Source organism: Bufo gargarizans, chromosome 10, assembly GCF_014858855.1.
Source record: "Bufo gargarizans isolate SCDJY-AF-19 chromosome 10, ASM1485885v1, whole genome shotgun sequence".
Lineage (NCBI taxonomy): Eukaryota > Metazoa > Chordata > Amphibia > Anura > Bufonidae > Bufo > Bufo gargarizans.
The window spans coordinates 127,385,446-127,409,653 of NC_058089.1; the positions used below are offsets into that span (position 1 = coordinate 127,385,446).

Sequence of the window (24,208 nt, forward strand, 5' to 3'; positions counted from 1 at the left end):
TGCTTGTTATGCAGATAGGAAATATGCTCTGGTTAGATATGCATCTGTGTTTGTACATGCATTACTATATGTCAGACCCCATTAGTAAGCGCATTGTTTTTTCTGTTCCCCAGTTTTACCGCACACTGATTTATACCCTTGCAATAAAGATAAAGTTGGCTGTTCGCAGTGTCATTATGTCGTCAAGAGAATCTGAACTGTACAAGACGAGGTCTTGCATCTCAGCTAGCTCAAGAAATTCAAGAGATCAATGAGCAGCTACACGGTCGCCATTGCCCGCACAAAACCTGAAGCCACCAAAATCCGCACGACATTTGCCGAGCAAGAAAGACAGTTAAAGGTGGAGAAAGCGCGCATGGAAGCAAACATGAAAGCAGCTCTGGCTGAACAACAAGCAGCTCTGGAAAACCTAGCTGTAGAAAAGGAAGCTGAAGCTGCTATAGCAGAGGCAGAAGCGTTAGAAGAAGCAGCAAACTCCGCAAGTGATAGACCCAGCAGCATAATTGGGCCTGAACCTGATCATAATGATAACTTGCAACGCACTTCAGATTACGTCATGCAGCATGCGGAGTCAGATGACAGCCTAAATTCAAGTCAAAAAGCAATGTCGACCCCTGCTTGAAGAACCCCGCTTTGAACAAGACAACAGTTTCATAGGACATCAACTCCCAATGCAACCTGCATTCCGACCTACAAATGATCTCAGTATAGTCAAATCCTTTAAGAAAGAACAAGTATATGGTGACTACTACAGCAACAATCCACCAAAGAACCAGGTATGTCAGAGTTCCTAAAATTCCTTGCCCGACGTGAGTTAATAACCAAGGGGCTCTCCAATTTTGATGACAGACCTGAAAGCTATAGGTCATGACGATCATCATTCAGAAATATAATAAGAGTCCTAGATCTATCTGCATGTGAGGAAATTGATCTTCTTGTCAAGTGGCTAGGAAATTAATCGGCAGAGCTTGCAAAACTGATTAGAGCCATTAATATTAACTACCCAAGCACTGGGTTAAACATGATGTGGGAGAGACTTGAGGACTGTTACAGCTCACCAGAATGGATAGAGAACGCACTCTTCAAAAGAATTGAGTATTTCCCCAAAATCTAGAACAAAGGGTTCCAGAAACTAAGAGAGCTGAGTGATCTGCTGACAGAGCTCCAAGTTGCCAAAGCTGAAGGAGATTTACAAGGTCTGGCTTTCTTAGATACTGCACATGGTGTAAACCCCATAGTACAAAAACGACCTTATAACCTGTAAAAGAAGTGGATTGTTCAAGGTTCCAGGTACAAGCAACAGCACAACTTCCCATTTCCTCCATTCTCTTTCTTTGTGACTTTGTGCACCAGCAAGCAAAGACTAGGAATGATCCCAGCTTTGACCTCTCAATGTTTGACGCCACTTACCCCAAACCAGGTAGGCCTGTCTTACTCCGTAACATGAAAGGTACACCTGTTGCAGTACACAAGACCAGTGTATCTTTCAAAGAATGCAACAGTGAAGAGCACAATATAGTCTTACATCCTGGCCCAGCTCCATGGATTTTCACACCCTCAGAACAGGCTGTAGAGCACGGCGGGGAGGAGAGAGACACAGTACCTCCTGAAGTGACACCCCAGTGCACCGAAGTCTGCTGAAAAGGTCTTAGTAACAAATCTTGCTCCAAGATCTGTCTTGTCACAGTTTATCCTATTGGACATAAAGAGAAAGCGGTAAGGTTGTATGTCATCATTGATGATCAGAGTAATAGATCTCTTTCTAACTCGACTTTCTTTGATATCTTCAATATTAAAGGACACAGCTTTCCATATTCACTTAAAACTTGCACAGGTGTGAAAGAAGAAAAAGGCAGAAGAGCTACTGGTTTCCAAATCGAATCCATAAATGGTGAAGCATCCATACTAGGGTTGAGCGAGCCCGAACTGTAAAGTTCGGGTTCGTACCGAACTGTAAAATTCGGGTTCATACCGAACTTTAGGATTTTTGGACCCCGGACCCGAACCCAAACATTTCTGTAAAAGTTTGGGTTCGGTGTTCTGCAATTTCTTAGCGCTTTTTGAAAGGCAGAGCAGCCAATCAACAAGCGTTTAACTGTGTGCCCTTAGAAGCCATCACAGCCATGCCTACTAATGGCATGGCTGTGATTGGCCAGTGCAGCATGTGACCCAGCCTCTATTTAAGATGGAGTCACATAGAGCTGCACGTCACTCTGATGTACTTAGTGTAGGGATAGAATGCTGCTGCTGTGAGGGAGAGAAAAGGACAGAATCTTTAATGAAAACTCCAATTGAACTCAGCGATCTACATAGATTTTGTTGTGTGGGTGCAGTGCACAATCTTTTTACCCTGCCCTGAGCCCAGTGACAGAGAAAAATAACTTTTATCCGTCTGTTAATTAGGTGGGCGGTGGCGGCTATTTTATGCAAGCTCAGTGCACTGGCACTGCATATGTGCTTTTGTGAAATTCAAATCCAAGGTTGAAATACTGCAATAATAATCTGGTTATTAAAAAACACCCATTTTGGCAATACCCTCTATCTGGGGCCTCTGCTGCATTAGTCAGTGTGCATTTTAAGCTAGAAATACAGCTATAATTTCCTATGTTTTGAAAAACACCCTTTTTGGGCAAAATACACAATTTTACAGCCCTTGCTTCATCTGCACGTGTGAAATTCAAGCGTTATATATAGCTGTCATATTCTGTTAGTAAATAAACACCCTTTTTGGACAAAATACTTAATATTGCAGCCTTTGCTGCATCTGTGATTGTTAAAAACAAGCTTAAAATACTTCAATAATTTTATGCCTTTGAAAAAACATTTTGGCAATAACCTTCATCTTGGGCCTCTGCCGCATTAGTCAGTGTGCAATTTAAGCTAGAAATACAGCTCTAATTTTCTGGGTTTTAAAAAACACCCTTTTCGGGACAAAATATGCAATTTTACAGCCCTTGCTGCATCTGCACATGTGAAATTCAAGCGTTATATACAGCTTATTTGGGCAAAATACTTAACATTGCAGCCTTTGCTGCATATATCAGTGTGAGATACACACTTTAGATACTGTGGTTCTATTCTGCTATTAAAAAAAACACCCATTTAGGGCAAGATCCTAAATTTGAGAAATATGAGGAGAGCATCAAATAAGGGACATGGCCCCAGTCGTGGTGCTTCTGGTAGAGCTCCTGTTGCAGGGAGAGGATGTGGTCGATCTGTGCCTGCTACACGCACAAGTGAAACACCTTCCTCAGGTGCGAGTAGGCGACAGAACCTGCAGAGGTATTTGGTCGGGCCTAATGCGGCTCTACGAATGGTGAGGCCAAAACAAGTGCAGACGATAGTAGATTGGGTTGCTGACAGTGCCTCCAGTTCCTTCACATTGTCTTCCACCCAGTCTCCTGCTGAAAGATCAGAGTTGGCACCTGCAGCCGATGTCCATCAGTCTTTTACCTCACCCCCTTGCAAATCAGCCAAGCAGTCTGAGCCCCAAGTCATGCAGCTCTTCTGCTTTTTGATGAATCTGTTAGCAGGGTTTCCCAGGGCCATCCACATAGCCCTGCCCCAGAAGTGGAAGAGATTTAGTGCACCAATGCCCAACCACTTATGTTTCAAGATGAGTACATGGGAGGACCATCGCAGCAAGTCTCAGATAATGACGAAACACCGGTGCCAAATGCTGGGGCTTTTGAAAGTGTGCAGACCGACAAGGAGGGCAGGGGTGAAGACTGGGTGGAAGATGATGTGGAGTATGATGAGGTCCTTGGCTCCACATGGAAGCAAGGTCATGCGAGGAAGAGGCGGTGGTTGCACAGAGCCACCAGCACAGCAGAAGAGGGAGCAGGGTGCAAAAGCAGAGCGTCCGCCCTCTAGACAGTACGCCTGCTACTGCCCACCGCAGCAAGTGACTGAGCACACCAAAGCCAGCTCCAAGGAGTTCCCTGGCGTGGCAGTTCTTCAGACAATGTGCTGACAACAAGACACAAGTGGTTTGCACGCTGTGCAATCAGAGCCTGAAGCGAGGCATAAACGTTCTCAACCTGAGCACAACCTGCATGACCAGGCATCTAAGTGCAAAGCACGAGCTGCAGTAAAGTAGACACCTCAAAAACCAAGAAAGGTCTCTGGCTCCTCCTGCTTCCTCTTCTGCTGCAGTCTCAGCCTCTTCATCCACCTCTAGAGTGACAGTGCCACCTGCCACCCTGCAAACAGAGGATCTGCCAGCAACAGCACCATCTAGGTTGCCAAGCATCTCCACAATGTCCCACGGAAGCGTTCAGCTCTCCATCTCCCAAACACTGGAGCCCTAGTCCTCCCAAACACTGGATCCCTGGCCCTAAAAGCCTTATGGCGGTGGCTGTCCCACAGTATGTCGTGCCCAGCCGCCACTATTTTTCCAGGTGTGCCATCCCTTCCTTGCACAACCAAGTGGGGGACAAAAACAGGTGTGCACTGCACAACATCATCTGTGGCAAGGTGCACCTCACTACGGATACGTGGACCAGTAAGCAATGTCCGAGACGTTAGATCTCCATAACAACACACTGGGTAAATGCAGTGGCAGCTGGGCCTGAGGCGGATATCAGTTTGCCGCATGTCCTTCCACCACCGAGGATTGCAGGGCGCTTCAGTTTGTCTCCTGTTGCTTCCTCCTCATACTCCGCTTCCTCATCCTCTACCGGATCCTCATACGGTCAGCGTAACACCTTCACCATCAACTAGCACAGCTAGTGGTAAATGACAGCATGCAGTTTTAAAACTAATCTGTTTGGGGGACAAACCCCACACCACGCAGGAGCTGTGGATGGGCCTTGAACAACAGACCGATGAGTGGTTGGTGCCAGTGAGCCTCAAGCCCGGCCTGGTGGTGTGCGATAATGGGCAAAATCTCATAACAACTCTGGGACTAGCCGGTTTGACGCACATCCCTTGCCTGGCACATGTCCTGAATTTGGTGGTGCAGAGATTCCTTAAAAATTACCTCGATATGTCAGAGCTACTGCATAAAGTGTGGGCCGTCTGTGCACGCTTTAGGCGTTCTCACCCTGCTGCTCGCCTGTCAGCGCTGCAGTGTAACTTCGGACTTCCTGCTCACCGCCTCATATGCGACGTGCCCACAAGGTGGAACTCCACCTTGCACATGCCGGCCAGACTGTGCGAGCAGCAGCAGGCGATAGTGGAGTTTCAGCTGCAGCACGCACGGGTGAGTCGCTCTGTGGAAAAGCACCACTTCACCACCAATGAGTGGGGCTCCATGCGAGACCTGTGTTCCTTGTTGCGCTGTTTCGAGTACTACACCAACATGGCCAGTGCCGATAACGCCATTCTCAACGTTACCATAACCCTTCTATGCCTCCTTAAAAAAACGCTGCTGGCAATAATGGAAGAGGATGTGGCACAGGAGGAGGAGGAGAAAGAGGGATCATTTCATAGGGTTTCCAGCCAGTCATTTACAAGTGGCTTCGAGGGTGGGTTCCTGCACCGACAAACGCCAGGTACAGAATTGTCCAGCCAGGGCACAGTTCTGGAGGATGACGAGGTGGAGGATGAGGAGATGAAGGAGGAGGAACCATGTTCGCAGGGTGGCACCCAGACCAGCTCATGGCCATCACTGGTGCGTGGCTGGGGGGGACACAGACAATACACCTCCCACAGAGGACAGCTTTAAGTTGCCTCTGGGCAGCCTGGCACACATGAACGATTACATATTGCAGTGTCTATGCAACGACAGTGCTGATTACTGGGTGGCCACGCTGCTGGATCCCCGTTACAAGGACAACGTACCGTCCTTAATTCCCTCACTGGAGCGTGTTCGTAAGATGTGCAAGTACAAGCGCACGCTGGTAGACGTGCTGCTGCTGGCATTCCCACCTGACAGCGGGGGCACAGTGGAAGCACAAGGCGAAGGCAGAGGAGGAGGAAGAGGTCGCCAATGCAGCTGGTGCACCACCAGCACCTCAGAAGGCAGGGTTAGCATGGCCGAAATGTGGAAAAGCTCTGTCAGCACGCCACAACATCCAGCCCCACCAGCTGATATGTAACGTCTTAGCAGGAGGCAGCATTTCACCAACATGGTGGAGCAGTATGTGTGCACACGCCTACATGTACTGAATGACGGGTCTGCGCCTTTCAACTTCTGGGTCTCCAAATTGGGCGCATCTGGTGGCACTATAGGGGCATTATTTGGGGGCACTATGGGGAAGTGGGGGCTTTAAAGGGGCCTTTATTCTTATTGGCACATTATTGGGGGCACTATGGCATTTGGTGGCACTAAGGGGGCATTTTTTACTGACACATTATGGGAGGCACTATAGGGGAGAGCGGCACTATGGGGCATTATTTGGGGGCACTATGGGGGAGAGGAGCACTATTGGGGCATATGGTGCCACTTAGAAGGGGCATTTTTACTGGCATATTATGGGAGACACTATGGGGAAGGGGGAGAGGAGCACTATGAGGGCATTTACTGGGGCACTATATAGGGGTATTTTATACTGGCATACATTATGGGGACATTAGCTCAACAGCGGGCACTAAGCGGGGGTATTTCATGTACTGTCATATTGTAGGGAGAAATATTAGTACTAGGGGGTATTATGCGGAGCTTTGCTACTACTGGGGGGCTATGAGAAATATGATTACTAGTATGGGCACTATAGCGGCATTATTACTACTAAGTGTGCTCTGGCAGAGAATTATTTCTATTTTGGGGAGCCCTGTTACTTTGCGGGGCACCCTGCCACATTATCAGCTTAGGACAATAATTTTGGGGGGGACATTATCTTTATACTATTAGTGTCTGGGCGCAGTTATTTTTTTAGAGCATTGTGTGCCAATAATTGTTGAAGGGGGCACTATCTGTGTAGTAGCAGTATTTCCAGGGGGACTGTTTCTGCAGTATAGTATTGGGGGTGGCAGGAAAGGGTGTTCAGAAGATGTGAAGATGATGGAAATGTGGGAAACTAATATCTGTTTGTCAATCTCTGCAGAGACGGGGGATGGCTGAAAAATCATCATGGCGGTCTGGTCTGAATAGAGAAGATAAAGAAAGAGAACATCTACAACAAAGGTGACATCACTGGATGTAAGAGGTATGGGACGCTATGTAGGAGAGGAGATGCTCTGGCTCCCCCTCCTGCCATTTTCAGAAGGAGGATTCAGAGCTGGGTGAGGACAGCCAAGGGGGGCAGCAGACCATGGGCGGGTGGCAGATAGTAGGGGGGAACCACAGGCCTTGAGCAGGATCTGGGGAGGGAGGAGAGCGGAGGAGCTTCCTGGCTGTAGCCTGCTGTTTATTGTATAATATGAAGCAGGCAGTGCAGCCAGGACAGACCCTCCCCTCTCCGTATGATGTGTAGAGACAGGCCTCAACTATAGAATGTCAGCTGTACAGTGTTTATTGGGAGTGGCCTATTATAGGTAGGAGGGGCTTTTAATAATGGGCGGGCCCAAAAATGGCTGCATTGTTCTGTTCCTACAGAGCTTTTAGAATCGCCAAGTAAAAGAATCAGCGCAACACACTACACCCCTTCCCCGCATTTTTAAATATAAAGGGGGCTTTGAAAAATTTAATTAGCACAGCGCACTACACATGCCACATTTTTTTGCCTTTCGGACCCCCCCTAGACAAAATTCCTGGATGCTCCCCTGTGTGCACAGGAGATGCCCTCGCAATCTGACAGATTTGGAGTGTTTTTGCTAAGAAGAGTGGGCAATTCTTCCCTCTACTTAAAAGATTTCAGTTTGTTTTTCAATTGAGTGGTACAGTTTATAGGTCACATTAAAGTTGTAAAAAGTTCTGAAATTATTTATCTTTGTCCCATTTTTTTACATCACAGAAACCTGACATTTTAATAGGGGTGTGTAAACTTTTTATATCCACTGTATGTCCTATTGATTATCTTATACTAAAACGTAATGTTCATTATACATATACATCACAGATTTTTTGCTTCATCAATAGACATTAAACCATAGGGATAATTAGTTCCAGATGCGTTTAGAGAATATCCTTATCTCAGTCATAAATCTATAAGGAGACAAGAATGGCTCTTCTCAGAATAGTACATCGAGAAGAAATTATATGAACTGTGTCCTTTTCATGAATTCATTTTGGCCAACTTTAAAATACATACGAAATGGTGAATATATCACAATATATATCTAATATATCAAATGCACTATAATTATGATATTTCCTGAAAGATTATCAACATTAGGGTTATTCACTTTAGAAAAAAGACGACTGAGGGGAGATCTAATTACTATGTATAAATATATCAGGGGTCAGTACAGAGATCTCTTCCATCATCTATTTATCCCCAGGACTGTGACTGTGACAAGGGGACATCCTCTATGTCTGGTAAGAGCAGTGAGACTATGGAACTCTCTGCCTGAGGAGGTGGCGATGGTGAGAACAATAAAAGAATTCAAGAGGTGCTTGGATGAATTTCTAGAGTGTAATGATATTACAGGCTATAGCTACTAGAGAGGGGTTGTTGATCCAGGGAGTTATTCTGATTGCTTTATTGGAGTTGGGAAGAATTTTTTCCCCCCCTAAGGTGGGGAAAATTGGCTTGTACCTCACAGTTTTTTTTTTTGCCTTCCTCTGGATCAACTTGCAGGATAGCAGGCTGAACTGGATCGACAAATATCTTTTTTCGGCCTTATATACTATGTTACTATGTAGGTATAAATGCTATAGACCTTTTCTGTTCTCTCGGCTCGAGAAGTATTGTATGCCGTCGGCTCGGCTCCACTTTTCAGCAAGGATGAGATTCTAGATGGCAGTCAGCAGCTACTGCCCATCCAAGATCTAGAGGAGAGAACCGATGCTTCCTCCGGTAGACAGGCAAGTAGTGATGATGAGGGTTGCGTGGGAGCTGGTGTTGCAAGTGGTCAGGCATGTGGCCCTGAGACTGGTGAGGGTGACATCAGTGATGTGCAGACAGTAGTGGACGACGATGTGAACGATCGCATGTGGGAGCCAGGTGAAAAGGGGACTTCATCATCATCAGTAGAAGAGGTGCATACAAGGCAGCAGGGTAGTAGGGTGGCTGTGAGTTAGCAGGGTGGCAGCAGCAGGATGCCGGCAGCCAAACGTGCCCAGGGTTGACCATCTGCTATGCAAGAGCCTACCTGTCCGGAAAGAAGTAGCGATGCAATGGTTCACGGAGGCAGCGGTAGCAGGCAGTCAGCACGGAGTGGTGGGGGGAAAATCCCATTCTCGGCGGTGTGGCAATTTTTCATCAAGCCGCCGGAGGACGTCAGCATAGTCATTTTCAGAATCTGTGGGCAGAAGGTGAAGTGTGGCCAGGTTGCCAATGTTGGCACCATGACCCTGCATCTACATATGCAGTGTCACCATAAAGTGGCCTGCGAAAAACATGGCGCTAATGTAGTGGTACAGCCTGATGCAGCAACCGCTTCATCACCCAGTGGCCTGCACCTCTTTTCTTGCAGTCAAGGCTCCACCACCTCAGTAGAAGGGAGCTGTGTTTCCTTCCCATCATCTACTGGGCCTGATGCTCCTGCTCCTCTTACTCCACGTCACTCATTTCGTCGGCAATCGATCACAGAGGCGATTGCAAAAAGACAACAGTATGCGTGCACTCATACTGTATGTGTTCCTGGCCAAGTTGCTGGTACTACGGTTCCTCCCTTTCCATGTGCTGGACTCTGCACCTTTCAGAGAACTAATGGTTTGTGCCGAGCCAAGGTGGAGACTCCCAAGCCGTCATTATGTCTCCAAAAATGCAGTACCAGCCCTGCACACATACATATGTTGAACAGAAAGTTGGCTAGTCCTTGAGCCAGTCGGTGTCTGTTAAAGTTCACAGCAGTGCCAACGTGTGGAGCTGTAACTACAGTCAACTATGTCCTTTACAGCCCACTGGGTAAATGCGGTTCCTGCCCAGTCACACCAGCAACTTTGTCCAGGGACCGCACTCCTGCCTCCTCGTTCTCAAGCTGTGGGTCCTGCGCCAATGTCCTCCAGGGCCTCCTCATCCTCCACTTTGTCCTCAGCCTCCACTGCAGGCACAATTCCAAAAGCTCCTCCAGTATACCACATGTGCATAGCATTGTAACGCTATTCTGCACCTAGTTACACAGGGGAGGAAATGCTCTGCATCCTCCATCAATTAATGGAATACTGACTTTTTCCTCGCCAACTCAAAATCAGACTGGGCTACTATATGACAAGGCCACTATTGTCCCTGTTTGACCTTGTTAATATCATCATTTATTTGACCCTTCTTCTGATCTGTCAGAAGGGTGGAAAATGAGAAACACAATGGGTCCTGTCTTTGGAGCAGCCATAAGGCCTGTATCACACAGTCCCTATTTTGCAAGGATTGGCTCATGATTTGGAAGCCAGAAGGAGTGGGTACAAAACACAGAAGACATGCAAATTTTCCAATCATTTGTCATCTCTGTTTTAGGTCCACTCTTGTGACTAGGGATGAGAAAACCCTGACCGCCACGTTCAGGACCGTACCGGACATTTGGGTGTCCTTGTACGGATCCCGGATTTTGGCGCCAAAGTCTGTGTTCGGGTTCATTGTTTGTACTTTAAATAAAGCTTGTTGAAAGGCTGCAGCGCAGCCAATCAACAAGCGGTTAGGCTGTTGGCACTTGGAAGCAATTACAGTCATGCCTAGTATTGGCATGGCTGTAATAGGCCGGCGCACCATGTGACCATGCATGCAAAAATTCTGGATCACATGGGGCGCCGCCATTCTGCTCTGAGTAGTGTAGGGACAGGACGCTGCTGCAGGCAGGGAGAGTGTTAGGCTTTTATTAGTTTTAGTGGTGACTAGAGTTGAGCGGACACCTGGATGTTCAGGTTCGGCCGAATCCTTCTGACAGACCCGAACTTGATCCCGAACCCAAACACCATTGAAGTCAATGGGGACACAAACTTTTGTACACTAAAATGGCTCTAAAATAGTCCTGGAAAGAGCTAGAGGGCTGCAAAAGGCATCAAAATGTGCTTAAGAGCATGACAACTGTTCTGCAAACACATGTGGATAGGGAAATGACTTAAAATAACATAAAATACAGAAAAATTAAAAATAACAATCTGGATCTAGGAGTAGGAGGTTGACGTGGCGGTGTAAGTGGAAGCGGTGGTGAAGGAGGAATAGGTAGCCAACACTGATTTGTGTTATTTTTTATTTTTAAATTGGGGTATCCCCCAAAATATTGGGACATATAACAAAATATGACAAAGAATAAGTGCACTTGAGTACAAGAATGGATGGTTGAGGCTGGTATAAATGTCTATTCTGCACAAGGTACGGACAAGTCCTGTGGGATCCATGCCTGGTTCATTTTAATAAACGTAATCTTGTCCACATTGGCTGTGGCCTATGATAATGCTCTCTGCTGTGCTAAACACACTTTCACACTATACACTGGCTGCAGGGCAGGTCAGCACCTCCAAGGCTGACAAAGCTTTTCCACATTTGGGCCCTGCTAACCCTGTCTTCTCAGGTGCTGGTAGTGCCCCAGCTGCGTTGGCGACCTCTTCCTCCTCCTCTGCCTTCGCCTTGTGCTTCCACTGTGCCCCCGCTGTCAGGTGGGAATGCCATCAGCAGCGTGCGCTTGTAGTCGTGCATCTTCCGGCAAAAGGGGGTTCTTGTCACCCAGCAATAGAACAGAGGATTTTGAGAGATTTGGGCCCCTGTCACCCAGGCACAGCAGGGGTTCATTCATGGCAAAAGGGGGTTCATGTCACCCAGCAATAGAACAGAGGATTTTGAGAGATTTAGGCCCCTGTCACCCAGGCACAGCAGGGGTTCATTCATGGCAAAAGGGGTTCATGTCACCCAGCAATAGAACAGAGGATTTTGATACATTTAGGCCCCTGTCACCCAGGCACAGCAGGGGTTTGTATACGCCAAAAATGGTAAAATATAACCCGACAATTGAAAATAAGATTTTTTTCAATTTAGGGCACTAAAATTGGCACTTTATTTTATTAAAATGGCTCTAAAATAGTCCTTGAAAAGGCTAGAGGGATGTAAAAGGCAGTAAAATGTGCTTAAGAGCATGGCAAATGCTCTGCAAAAAAATGTGGATAGGGAAATAACTTAAAATGAAATAAAATAACTATAAATTACAAAATCTGCAACTCAGAGAAAGGAGGTGGATATGGAGTCGGAGGTTGAGGAGGCGGTGAATGTGGTGTTGTAGGTGGAGGCAGCAATGGAGGAGGAGGAGGTAGCCAACAATGTTTTATTTTATTTTTTATTGGGGTAGGTAGCCCCCAAAATATTGGGACAAATAAATAAAAAGAAAACAAAGAATCATTGCACTTGACTTGAGTACAAGAATGTATGTTTGATGGTGGTATACATGTCTATTCTGCACAAGGTACAGACAAGTCTTGTGGGATCCAAGCCTGGTTCATTTTAATGAACGTGAGCTTGTCCACGTTGGCTGTGGACAGGCGGGACAGGCGGCTGCATCTGTCTGTAATGAGGCCTCCTTCTGTGCTAAATACACATTCCCTTACGTCCTAACTGCCCCCCGTGGACTGGTAGGACCGGCGGAATTTTTAATGAGCCCAAAGATTAAACCAATAAAAGAACTCCAGCTCCCTTAAAGGGAGGGGTTCATCCCCCAGCCCACCGTGTTTTTTTCTGTCCTTTGGACAGGTGGACTGGCGAAGTCTTCTCCCTGGTTTATTTTTTATATACAGGGGTTTTGGGACGTTATCGTGCTGACCATGAGTCTCCTTTAGTCCCTCTTTTACTTATCTGACATGCGCTTATATTTGCGCTCTTGTAGCATGGTTTTTCCATGCTCGCAGGTCCTCCCTCCGTCATCTCCCCTGCGATAGCCGGCAGCGCTCCCTGTTTGCCTGGGCGCCGCCATGACCGGAAGTGACGCGCGGCGTCACTTCCGGTTTCCTCTGCGTCAGCCGGCCGGTTTTTCTTTCCGGCCGTTTTGTTCTTGCGCAGGGGGGAATAGGTGGTTATGTGGGGACATTTCCTTATAGGCTTAGGCCTTTTCTTTCCCCTTTTTTCCAAGGGGAAGTTTGTTGTATAGCTGTGCTTAGGGGGAGGTTTTAGCCTGGACTTTGCCACTCCCCTGGGCGGAGCTACTCTATTTAAGCTCCCTGATTCCCTCAGTCGGTCTCTGGTTGCGCTGCTTTAACAAGCTAGCTCCAGAGTCTCCTGTTATTTGTGAGACATTGCCTTTAGACCGGTCTTTTTTTGCTTCAGCTATCTTTGTTCTCTCCTCTGGTTCGTGCTTAAATTCTGGAGGGTTTTTTCTTATTTCCATTTATGATGCTTTAAATTCCTCTCCTTTTGTTCCCTTTTAGCTATGGCCTCTCCCAGAGAGTCCGATCAGCCTCGGAAATCAGCCACCAAGAGGAGACACCTGGCTTGCTATGACTGCAATACGCCTCTTGAGGACAGCTGCCCATTTTCTAGGTGCAACAGCTGTCGTTCTGCCACTGCTACCGAGCCTTCCATGCCCTCCGCGAGATGCGTGCTATCCGGCTAGCCCTCCTTCACTTCGCCCCTCAGATTCGGGGCAAAGCAGTGAAAGTCCAGTCAGACAACATGACTGCCGTGCTTTATATAAACAAGCAGGGAGGCACAAGATCCGTACCCCTTCTTTTAGAGATTGGGGTAATTCTTCGGTGGGCAGAGCTGAACCTATCCCATCTATCCGCCACTCACATCAGAGGCTCCCTCAATGTCATCGCGGACCGCCTAAGTCGCGGCCTACCGACCATGGAATGGTCATTACATCCGGAGATCTTCAAACAATTAGTCCTCAGGTGGGGGATGCCAGAGGTGGATCTCATGGCAACCAAGTTCAACGCCAAGGTACAGAGGTTCTGTTCCCTTTACAGGGAGGACAACCCCCTGGCGATAGATGCTCTGACAATACCGTGGAGGTTCAGGCTGGCGTACATCATCCCTCCTTTTTCCATGATCCCGAGGGTATTGATGAAAATCCGTCAGGATCAGGCCTCGGTAATAGCCATCATACCGTTTTGGCCCAGGAGATCCTGGTTTACCCAGCTCATTCAGATGAGTCGGGGACAATATTGGAGACTCCCCCCGGAGCAGACCCTGGTGTCGTGGGACACGCATCTCTGCCCAGATCTGCACAGATTCAACCTGACAGCCTGGAGGTTGACCAGTCCCTTCCCAGAGTGGAAGGGCTCTCTGAGTCGGTCCTGAGAACATTATCGCATTCCAGAGCAGAGTCTACCAGAAAGGCCTACTCTGGGATTTTGAGGATCTTCACCTCTTGGTGTAGCTCCAAACAGGTGGCGTTTGCAGATCCGCCCCTCGCAGCGATCCTACAGTTCCTTCAGGATGGGATAGACAGAGGTCTCTCCCCTTCTACCCTGAAGGTCCAAGTTTTTGCCATCTCGGCCTGTCTTAACAGACCATATTCTCGGGACCCGCTCATCAAGCGCTTCCTTAAAGGAGCGGAAAGATTGAAGCCTACAATACTGAGACCCGTTCCTCAATGGGATTTGTCAGTTGTTCTTAAGGGGCTAGCATCTCCCCCCTTTGAACCCTTGGAGGAGGCAAGTTTTAAACTTTTAACTCTTAAGATGGTTTTTCTTCTGGCCATAACTTCGGCCAAAAGAGTTTCGGAGCTTCAAGCTTTCTCCGCATCATACCCTTATACCATGTTTCTACAAGATAGGGTCCTTCTGAAATTTCTACCTTACTTTAGATCTAAGGTTTCTACCTTTCAAAATATTAATCAGGTAGTCTCTCTACCTGTATTGCTTTCTGCCTCCTCCTCTGATGCTCCAGTCCGACATCCACTGGACATAGCTAGATGCCTTCAGATCTATCTGGATAGATCTAAAGAGTTCAGGATGGATGAAAATCTCTTTATCCTGTTCGCCGGTAAGTCAAAAGGCCGTAAAGCGTCTAAAACGACTATTAGTCGCTGGGTTAAGGAAGCCATTAGGGAAGCTTTCATTTCCCAAGCCTTAGATCCTCCGGAGTTTGTGAGGGCCCATTCTACAAGGGCCGTAGCTACCTCTGTTGCGGAGAGAAATCTTCTCCCCCTAGAGTTGATCTGTAAGGCAGCTTCCTGGAGCTCTGAGTCTACCTTCATCTCCCATTATAGGATCGATGCTAGGATATCGGAGTTCTCGGCCTTTGGGCAGACAGTCCTTACTTCTGCCGAGCATGAGGACCCTCCCTAGGGGATTCTTCTTGCTATCTCCCCATCTGTGCTGCTGGTAGGACGTAAGGGAATCGTTAATTTCTAATGATAATTTGTTTTCCCTTAGTCCTAACAGCAGCACACAAATTTCCCGCCCTAAAGTACTTTTTTTCTTGCAACATACACGGTGGGCTGGGGGATGAACCCCTCCCTTTAAGGGAGCTGGAGTTCTTTTATTGGTTTAATCTTTGGGCTCATTAAAAATTCCGCCGGTCCTACCAGTCCACGGGGGGCAGTTAACCCCCCCCATCTGTGCTGCTGTTAGGACTAAGGGAAAAATTATCGTTATAAATTAACGATTTAGAGAGTACACTGGCTGCAGGGCAGGCCAGCACCTCCAAGGCATATAGGGCAAGCTCTGGCCATATGGACAATTTGGAGACCCAGAAGTTAAATAGGGCAGAACTATTAGTCACTACATGCAGTCGTGTGCACAGGTACTGTTCCACCATGTTGTTTAAATGCTGCCTCCTGCTAACATGCTCCATATCAGCAGTTGGGGCCGGTTGTTGCGGCGAGGTGACAAAGCTTTTCCACATGTCGGCCATGCTAACCGTGCCTTCTGAGGTGCTGGCGCTGACACAGCTGCGTTGGCGACCTCTTCCTCCTCCCCTGCCTTCGCCTTGTGCTTCCACTTGTCCCCCGGCGTCAGTCGGGAATGATCTCAGGGGCTCGTCTACCAGCGTTCGCCTGTAGTCGCGCATCTTCCAATCACGCTCCAGTGAGGGAATTAAGGACGGCACATTGTCTTTGTAATGGGGATCCAGCAGGGTGGCCACCCAGTAGTCAGCACACGTTAAAATGTGGGCAACTCTGCAGTCGTTGCGTAGACACTGTAGCTGTCATGGAACCATGAACCAGACGTACAACAAGAGATAAGTGGAAATAAGAAGGCTTTATTGAAAATCAAGCTGTCAGGCAAAAGTCCAAACGGATGGCTAAACCGAAGCAGGGTCTTGCGAAGCCAGAGGTCAGGAACCAGAAGGGTAGTCAGACGAAGCCTGGATCAGGAACCAGCAGGGTAGTCAGACAAAGCCAGGATCAGGAACCAGAAGCAGCAGCAGTCTTAGAAGCATGTGAACACAGGAGGACCAAGCAAGGAACTGAAGCCACAGACCTCCTATATATATGAGCTAGGCATCCAGCTCCTCCCAGTGGGAAGGAGAAGCCGCAGGGTGGGAGGCTACAAGAAACCCAGAAACCAAGATGGCCGCCAGCACATGTCAAACGAAGGAGAACAGCAAGAAGGTAAGACCATGACAGTACCTCCCCCTCAAGGGCCCCTCCTCCGCGGAGTAAAGAACGGTTTCTGAGGGAAGCGTGCGTGGAAGGCTCGGAGCAAGGCAGGAGCATGGACATCTGCGGAGGGAACCCAGAAACGCTCCTCTGGACCATAACCACGCCAATGGACCAAAAACTGCACCCGACCGCGGACCAGGCGTGAGTCCAGGATATTGCTCACCTCATACTCCTCACGATTGCCCACATGGACCGGACGAGGCCGAGGAACCGAGGAAGTGAAACGATTACAAACCAGTGGCTTCAACAGGGAGACATGAAACACGTTGGAGATCCGCATGCCAGGAGGAAGCGCAAGGGCATAGGCTACCGGGTTTACCCTGCGAAGCACTCGGAAGGGACCAACAAAGCGAGGCGCCAGCTTGGGAGTGGGCACTCAAAGGTTGAGGTTGCGGGTGGACAACCATACGCGGTCTCCGACCTGGTAGGAAGGAGCGGGCGCTCGTCTGCGATCAGCCTGGAGTCTCTGGCGCCGCGCAGAGACCTCAAGGGACCTCTGGATCTGTACCCAAGAAGCACGTAGGACGGAAAGGTGATCCTCCACAGCCGGAATATCCTGGGGAGAGAATACCTCCGGTAACACGGCAGGTTGGAACCCATAATTGGCCATGAAGGGAGACGTCCCAGAGGAAGAGTTCACCGCCATGTTCCTGGCAAACTCAGCCCAAGGCAGGAGGTCAACCCAATTGTCTTGGTGATCGGAGACATAGCAACGAAGGAATTGCTCCAAGGCCTGATTGGATCGTTCTGCGGCCCCATTGGACTGAGGGTGGTAGGCCGAGGAGAAAGAGAGATGAATCCCCAACTGGGAGCAAAAGGCGCGCCAGAACCTGGACACAAACTGACTCCCCCGATCCAACACAATCTCCTTGGGCAAACCGTGCAACCGGAAGACCTCCCTGGCGAAAATCGTGGCCAACTCTTGTGCAGAGGGTAACTTCTTGAGAGGAACACAGTGGCACATTTTGGAAAACCGATCCACAATCATGAGAATGACCGTATGGCCTCGGGATGCAGGGAGGTCCACAATGAAATCCATCCCCAGGTGTGACCATGGACGCTCCCCGGTGGCTATGGGTTGCAAAAGACCCAACGGAAGGTGCCGAGGGGACTTACTCTGGGCACAAACGGAGCATGCCGCTACATATGCGGCGATGTCGGAACGTAGAGAAGGCCACCAGAACAGACGTGAAACAGCCCAGGACAGCTGATTCTTTCCAGGATGCCCCGCGGCCTTGGAGTTATGGTAGGTTCGCAACAACCGAGTGCGCAACTCCTCAGGCACAAAACATCTGCCGTTGGGTCTCCCAGAGGGAGCACCAGATTGAGCCGCCAAAATCTGCTCACCCAGGGGAGAGGTCAGGCTGGTGCGAATGGCGGCCAGGATCTGATTCGGAGGTATGACCGAAGTCGGAATCGACTCCTCCCCGGACAGCTCGGAGTACTGCCGTGATAAGGCATCCGCTCTGATGTTCTTGGAACCGGGTAGGTAGGAGACCACGTAATTAAAACGTGACAAGAACAGAGCCCATCTGGCCTGACGTGGTGTCAATCTCTTGGCCTCAGAGAGGTAGGTCAGATTCTTGTGGTCCGTCAGGATGAGAACCGGAACCACCGAGCCCTCGAGCAAGTGCCTCCATTCTTTAAGGGCCTGCACGATGGCCAATAACTCCCTGTCACCAATCTGATAGTTGCACTCCGCGGAAGACAGTTTCCGGGAGTAAAACCCACAAGGAAGCAGAGGACCCTCTGGTGTTCTACGCTGAGACAGAAGGGCGCCTACTCCCGTCTCAGACGCGTCCACCTCGAGGACAAAAGGCAACCCAGGGTTGGGATGCGACAGAATCGGAGCCGACACAAAGGCGGACTTTAGAGCCTCAAAAGCTCGGATGGCCTCGAGCGGCCAGACCTGGGGATTACTGCCCTTCCTGGTCAGATCCGTGAGAGGCTTGGCTAGCATGGAAAAGTCCCTGGTGAACTTCCGATAATAATTGGCGAAGCCCAAAAAGCGCTGCAGGGCACGAAGACCACTGGGCTGGGGCCACTGTAAGACAGCCGAAACCTTCTCAGGATCCATGGAGAACCCCTCAGCGGAAATGATGTAACCTAAGAAGGTTACCTGGGATCGGTGAAATTCGCATTTCTCAAGCTTACCGAACAGCTTGTTCTCTCGTAACCGTTGCAACACTCGTCTGACATCCAGAATGTGGGCCTCCATGGATTCAGAATATACCAAGATGTCATCCAAATAGACCACCACACACTGCTGCAACAGGTCACGGAAAACATCGTTGATGAATTCCTGGAAGACTGCGGGCGCATTGCACAACCCAAAGGGCATAACCAAGGATTCATAATGACCGGTCCTGGTGTTAAACGCGGTCTTCCACTCATCGCCCGCCTTGATCCTTACCAGGTTATATGCCGCCCTCAGGTCGAGTTTGGTAAAGACCGTGGCCCCTTTGAGGCGATCGAACAGCTCGGAAATCAAGGGTATCGGGTAAGCGTTCTTGATCGTGATGCGATTGAGACCCCTGTAATCGATGCAAGGCCTCAACTCACCGCCCTTCTTTTTCACAAAGAAAAATCCAGCCCCTGCCGGGGACGAGGATTTGCGAATGTGTCCGCGTGAAAGCGCCTCCCTCACGTACTCCTCCATGGCCTCATTCTCCGCTACCGACAGTGGATAGACCTTGCCACGAGGAGGAACGGCACCAGATTGTAACTCTATGGCACAATTGTATGGGCGGTGCGGAGGTAGGGCAGCCGCACGCACCTTATCGAATACATCCCGGTACTCCTCGTATTCAGGAGGCAACAGAGAGTCCGAGGAAGTACACAGCAACTTGACAGACCCATGGATGCAACTAGCCCCACACTGCGGTGACCACGAGAGGATCTCGGCCGATCTCCAATCGAAAGTCGGATTATGCTTCTGGAGCCAGGGGTACCCCAAGACCACCGAGTAGTGTGGAGACGAAATAACCTGGAGACAGACCGACTCTCTGTGAACGGCACCAATGGCCATCCCCACTGGAAGGGTCTCATGAGTCACGTGTGGCGGCAGAAGGGGTCTGCCGTCTATCGCCTCAAGAGCCAGTGGGGAACCTCGAGGCTGCAGAGGAATGGAATTGGCGGCAGCGAACACACTATCAATGAACAAACCACCAGCACCAGAGTCCACCAACGCCTGGGTCGTCACCGAGCCCCCGACCCAGGAGAGGACAACAGTAATCAGTGGTTTGTCAACACGGGAAACCGGGGACGAGGAGACTCCACCCAAGATCTGCCCCCGACAGGATCTCAGGTGCGAGCGTTTCCCGGACGGTTCGGGCATGCCAACCGAAAATGCCCACCGAGACCACAGTACATGCATCGGCCCTCGCATCTCCGGAGTACCCTCTCCCCCTCGGACAGGCGAGCAAACCCCAGCTGCATGGGTTCACCCCCAGACAAGTCATCCCCAGGAGGCGTGGGAGGAGAGGGAGGCACGGGTGGGACAGCAAACGTAGGCGCCAATCTGTTAGAAGACCTCCGCAGGCTCTCCTTAAAGGAAGGTCTCTCCCTGAGTCTGGTGTCAATCAAAATCAGGAAAGAAATAAGAGACTCGAGCTCCACTGGTAGGTCCTTAGCTGCAACCTCATCCTTCAAGGCATCCGAGAGACCATGAGAGAAAGCAGCGACCAGAGCCTCATTATTCCAGCCCACCTCTGCTGCCAGGGTACGAAACTCAATGGCGTATTCAGCTACGGATCGTGAACCCTGTCTGATGGACATAAGGAGCTTCGCAGCAGAGGCAGCACGAGCCGGCACATCGAATACCTTCCGAAGAGAAGCAACAAAACCGGAAAACTCGGCAACCACCGGATTGTTGTTCTCCCATAAAGGGCTGGCCCAGGCCAAGGCCTTGTCCGAGAGCAGCGAGATCAAGAAGCCCACCTTTGATCTCTCAGTAGGAAAGGCATGTGGCAGCAACTCGAAATAAATGCCCACCTGGTTAAGGAAACCTCGGCACTGAGTTGGCTCTCCCCCAAAGCGCTGTGGAAGGGGGGCAGAACCGGTCATACCCCGAAACACCGCAGGTGCAGCAACAGGTGTCAGGGTAGACTCTGGCGCAACAACCGGAGCGGCAGTAGGAGCGGGCCCAGGAGCGACAACCGACCCATCGGCAACGGAAGCTAAATGAGCCGTGCGTTCAAGCAGGGTTTGCAACGCCACAGCGAACCGACCCAACAGGTGATCCTGCTGATCAAGTCTGGCAACCAGCGTAGGTAGCGAGGATGGCCCTGTACCGTCAGAATTCATGGCTTGGTCCTAATGTCATGGAACCATGAACCAGACGTACAACAAGAGATAAGTGGAAATAAGAAGGCTTTATTGAAAATCAAGCTGTCAGGCAAATGTCCAAACAGATGGCTAAACCGAAGCAGGGTCTTGCGAAGCCAGAGGTCAGGAACCAGAAGGGTAGTCAGACGAAGCCTGGATCAGGAACCAGCAGGGTAGTCAGACGAAGCCAAAATCAGGAACCAGAAGCAGCAGCAGTCTTAGAAGCATGTGAACACAGGAGGACCAAGCAAGGAACTGAAGCCACAGACCTCCTATATATATGAGCTAGGCATCCAGCTCCTCCCAGTGGGAAGGAGAAGCCGCAGGGTGGGAGGCTACAAGAAACCCAGAAACCAAGATGGCCGCCAGCACATGTCAAACGAAGGAGAACAGCAAGAAGGTAAGACCATGACAGTAGCATGTAGTCGCTCATGTGTTCCAGGCTGCCCAGAGGTAAGGACAAGCTGTCCTCTGTGGTAGGCGTATAGTCTGCATCCTCCGTATCCCCCCAGCCACGCACCAGTGATGGGCCCAAGCTGCGTTGGATGCCACCCCGCTGGGAACATGCTTCATCCCCATCCTCGTCCTCGAGTAGTGGGCCCTGGCTGGCCAAATTTGTACCTGGCCTCTGTTGTTGCAAAAATCCTCTTTCTGAGCCACTTCTAAAAGACTGGCCTGAAAGTGCTAAAAATGACCCCTCTTCCTCCTCCTCCTCCTCCTCCTCCTGGGCCACCTCCTCTTCCACGATCGCCCTAAGTGTTTTCTCAAGGAGACATAGAAGTGGTATTGTAACGCTGATAATGGCGTCATCGCCACTGGCCATGTTAGTGGAGTACTCGACACAGCACAACAGGGCACACAGGTCTCACATGGAGGCCCAGTCATTGGTGGTGAAGTGGTGCTGTTCCGCAGTTCGACTCACCCGTGCGTGCTGCAGCTGAAACTCCACTATGGCCTGCTGCTGCTCGTACAGTCTCTCCAGCATGTGCAAGGTGGAGTTCTACCTGGTGGGCACGTCACATATGAGGCAGTGAGCGGTAAGGCCGAAGTTACGATGTAGAGCAGACAGCCGAGCGGTGGCAGGATGAGAACGCCGGAAGCGCGCACAGACGGCCGCACTTTATGCAGCAGCTCTGACATGTCGGGGTAGTTGTGAATGAATTTCTGCACCACCAAATTCAGCACATGCGCCAGGCAAGGGATGTGCGTCAAACCGGCTAGTCCCAGAGCTGCAACGAGATTTCGTCCATTATCGCACACCACCAGGCCGGGCTTGAGGCCCTCTGGCAGCAACCACTCATCGGTCTGTTATTCTATACCCCGCCACAACTCCTGCGCGGTGTGGGGCCTGTCCCCCAAACACAGCAGTTTCAGAACGGCCTGCTGACGTTTACCCCTGGCTGTGCTGAAGTTGGTGGTGAAGGTCTATCGCTGACTGGATGAGGAGGTGGTAGAAGAGGAGGAGGAAGCCAAGTAGGAAGAGGAGGCAACAGGATGCAAAAAATGATGCCCTGCGATCCTTGGCGGCGGAAGGACGTGCACCAAACAGCTCTCCGCCTGGGGCCCAGCCGCCACTACATTTACCCAGTGTGCAGTTAGGGAGATATAGCATCCCTGGCCATACTTACTGGTCCACGTATCTGTGGTCAGGTGGACCTTGCCACAGATGGTGTTGCGCAGTGCACACTTGATTTTATCCGATACTTGGTTGTGCAGGGAGGGCACGGCTCTCCTGGACAAGTAGTGGCGGCTGGGAACGACGTTCTGTGGGACAGCAAGCGACATGAGCTGTTTGAAGCTGTCCGTCTCCACCAGCCTGAATGACAGCATTTCAAAGGCCAGCAGTTTAGAAATGCTGGCATTCAGGACCAGGGATCGAGGGTGGCTAGGTGGGAATTTACACTTTCTCTCAAAGGTTTGTGAGATGGAAAGCTGAATGCTTCCGTGTGACATGGTGGAGATGCTTGGTGACGGAGGTGGTGTTGTTGGTGGCACATCCTCTGTTTGCTGGGTGGCAGGTGCCAACGTTCCTCCAGAGGTGGAGGAAGAGGCCGAGGCAGCAGCAGAAGAGGGAGCAGGAGGGGCCTGAGCCCTTTCTTGGTTTTGAAGGTGCTTACTCCACTGCAGCCCGTGTCTCGCATGTAGATGCCTGGTCATGCAGGTTGTGCTAAGGTTCAGAACGTTAATACCTCTCTTCAGGCTCTGATGGCACATCGTGCAAACCACTCGGGTCTTGTCGTCAGCACATTGTGTGAAGAAGTGTCATGCCAGGGAACTCCTTGAAGCTGTCTTTGGTGTGCTCGGTCCCTGGTGACGGTGGCCAGTAGGAGGCAAACTGTTTTGGCGACGGCTGCTCTGCTTTTGCACCCTGCTCCCGCTTTTGCTACGCTGTTGTACGCGAACTCTGAAAGTCAGTGGCACGACCTTCATTCCATGTGGCGTCTCGGACCTCATCGTCCCCTGCATCGTCTTCCACTCAGTCTTCCTCCCTGACCTCCTTTTCGGTCTGCACACTGCAGAAAGAAGCAGCAGTTGGCACCTGTGTTTCGTCATAATCAGAGACGTGCTGAGGTGCTATTCCCATGTCCTCATCAGGAAACATAAGTGGTGCGTCAGTGCATTCTATGTCTTCCACCCCTGGGGAAGCGCTAGGTGGATGCCCTTGGGAAAGCCTAACAGCAGAGTATTCAAACAGCATAAGAGACTGCTGCATGACTTGAGGCTCAGACAGGTCCCCCGATATGTGACAGACGGATGGGCATAGGTTTCAGGCGCCACCTGTGCACTTTCTGCAGAAGACTGGGTGGTAGATAATGTGAACGTGCTGGATCCACCCAATTTACTAGGACCTGTACTTGCTCAGGCCTTACCAGCCTTAGAACGGCATTAGGCCCGACCAAATATCGCTGTAGATTCTGGCGGCTACTGGGACCTGAGGTAGTAGGTTCAGTAGGACGTGTAGCTGTGGCAGAATGGCCACGTCCTCTCCCTGCACCAGAGGCTCCACTAACACCACCACCACAACCATGACCGCGCCCCTTTTAGATGTTTGCCTCATAGTTAGCATTTACAAAGCAAAGTAAAAAGTGGTTAAGTCTGTTAAAAATAATTAACCGGCAATAAAAACCCTGATGTAGGGTATTGCATTAAAAAAAAAAAATTAACTCTATATGACAGCGGTATGTGTGGCCTAAATGTGACAGTCACTTATGCATGTCTTATCCCAGATGTGCAGTATATTAGAGGGTTTTTTCACCCCAGTAACCAAAAAGCCGCATTTATGGCCTAAATGTGACAGTCCCTTATGCATGTGTAATCCCAGATGTGCAGTATATTAAAGGGTTTTTCACTCCAGTAACCAAAA

The 24,208-nt window shown here is 49.9% G+C and overlaps 1 protein-coding gene across 1 annotated transcript in view; it reads left to right on the forward strand.

Annotated features, from left to right (window-relative positions):
- Window positions 1–671: 671 nt before the first annotated feature.
- The window catches only part of LOC122920128 (olfactory receptor 10A7-like), a 36,377-nt gene continuing 12,840 nt past the window's right edge, over window positions 672–24,208 (forward strand). The window contains exons 1-2 of the mRNA XM_044269336.1: window positions 672–776; window positions 1,354–1,420. Of these exons, the coding sequence (XP_044125271.1) occupies window positions 672–776; window positions 1,354–1,420 (172 nt within the window). The remainder of the gene's footprint in view (window positions 777–1,353; window positions 1,421–24,208) is intronic.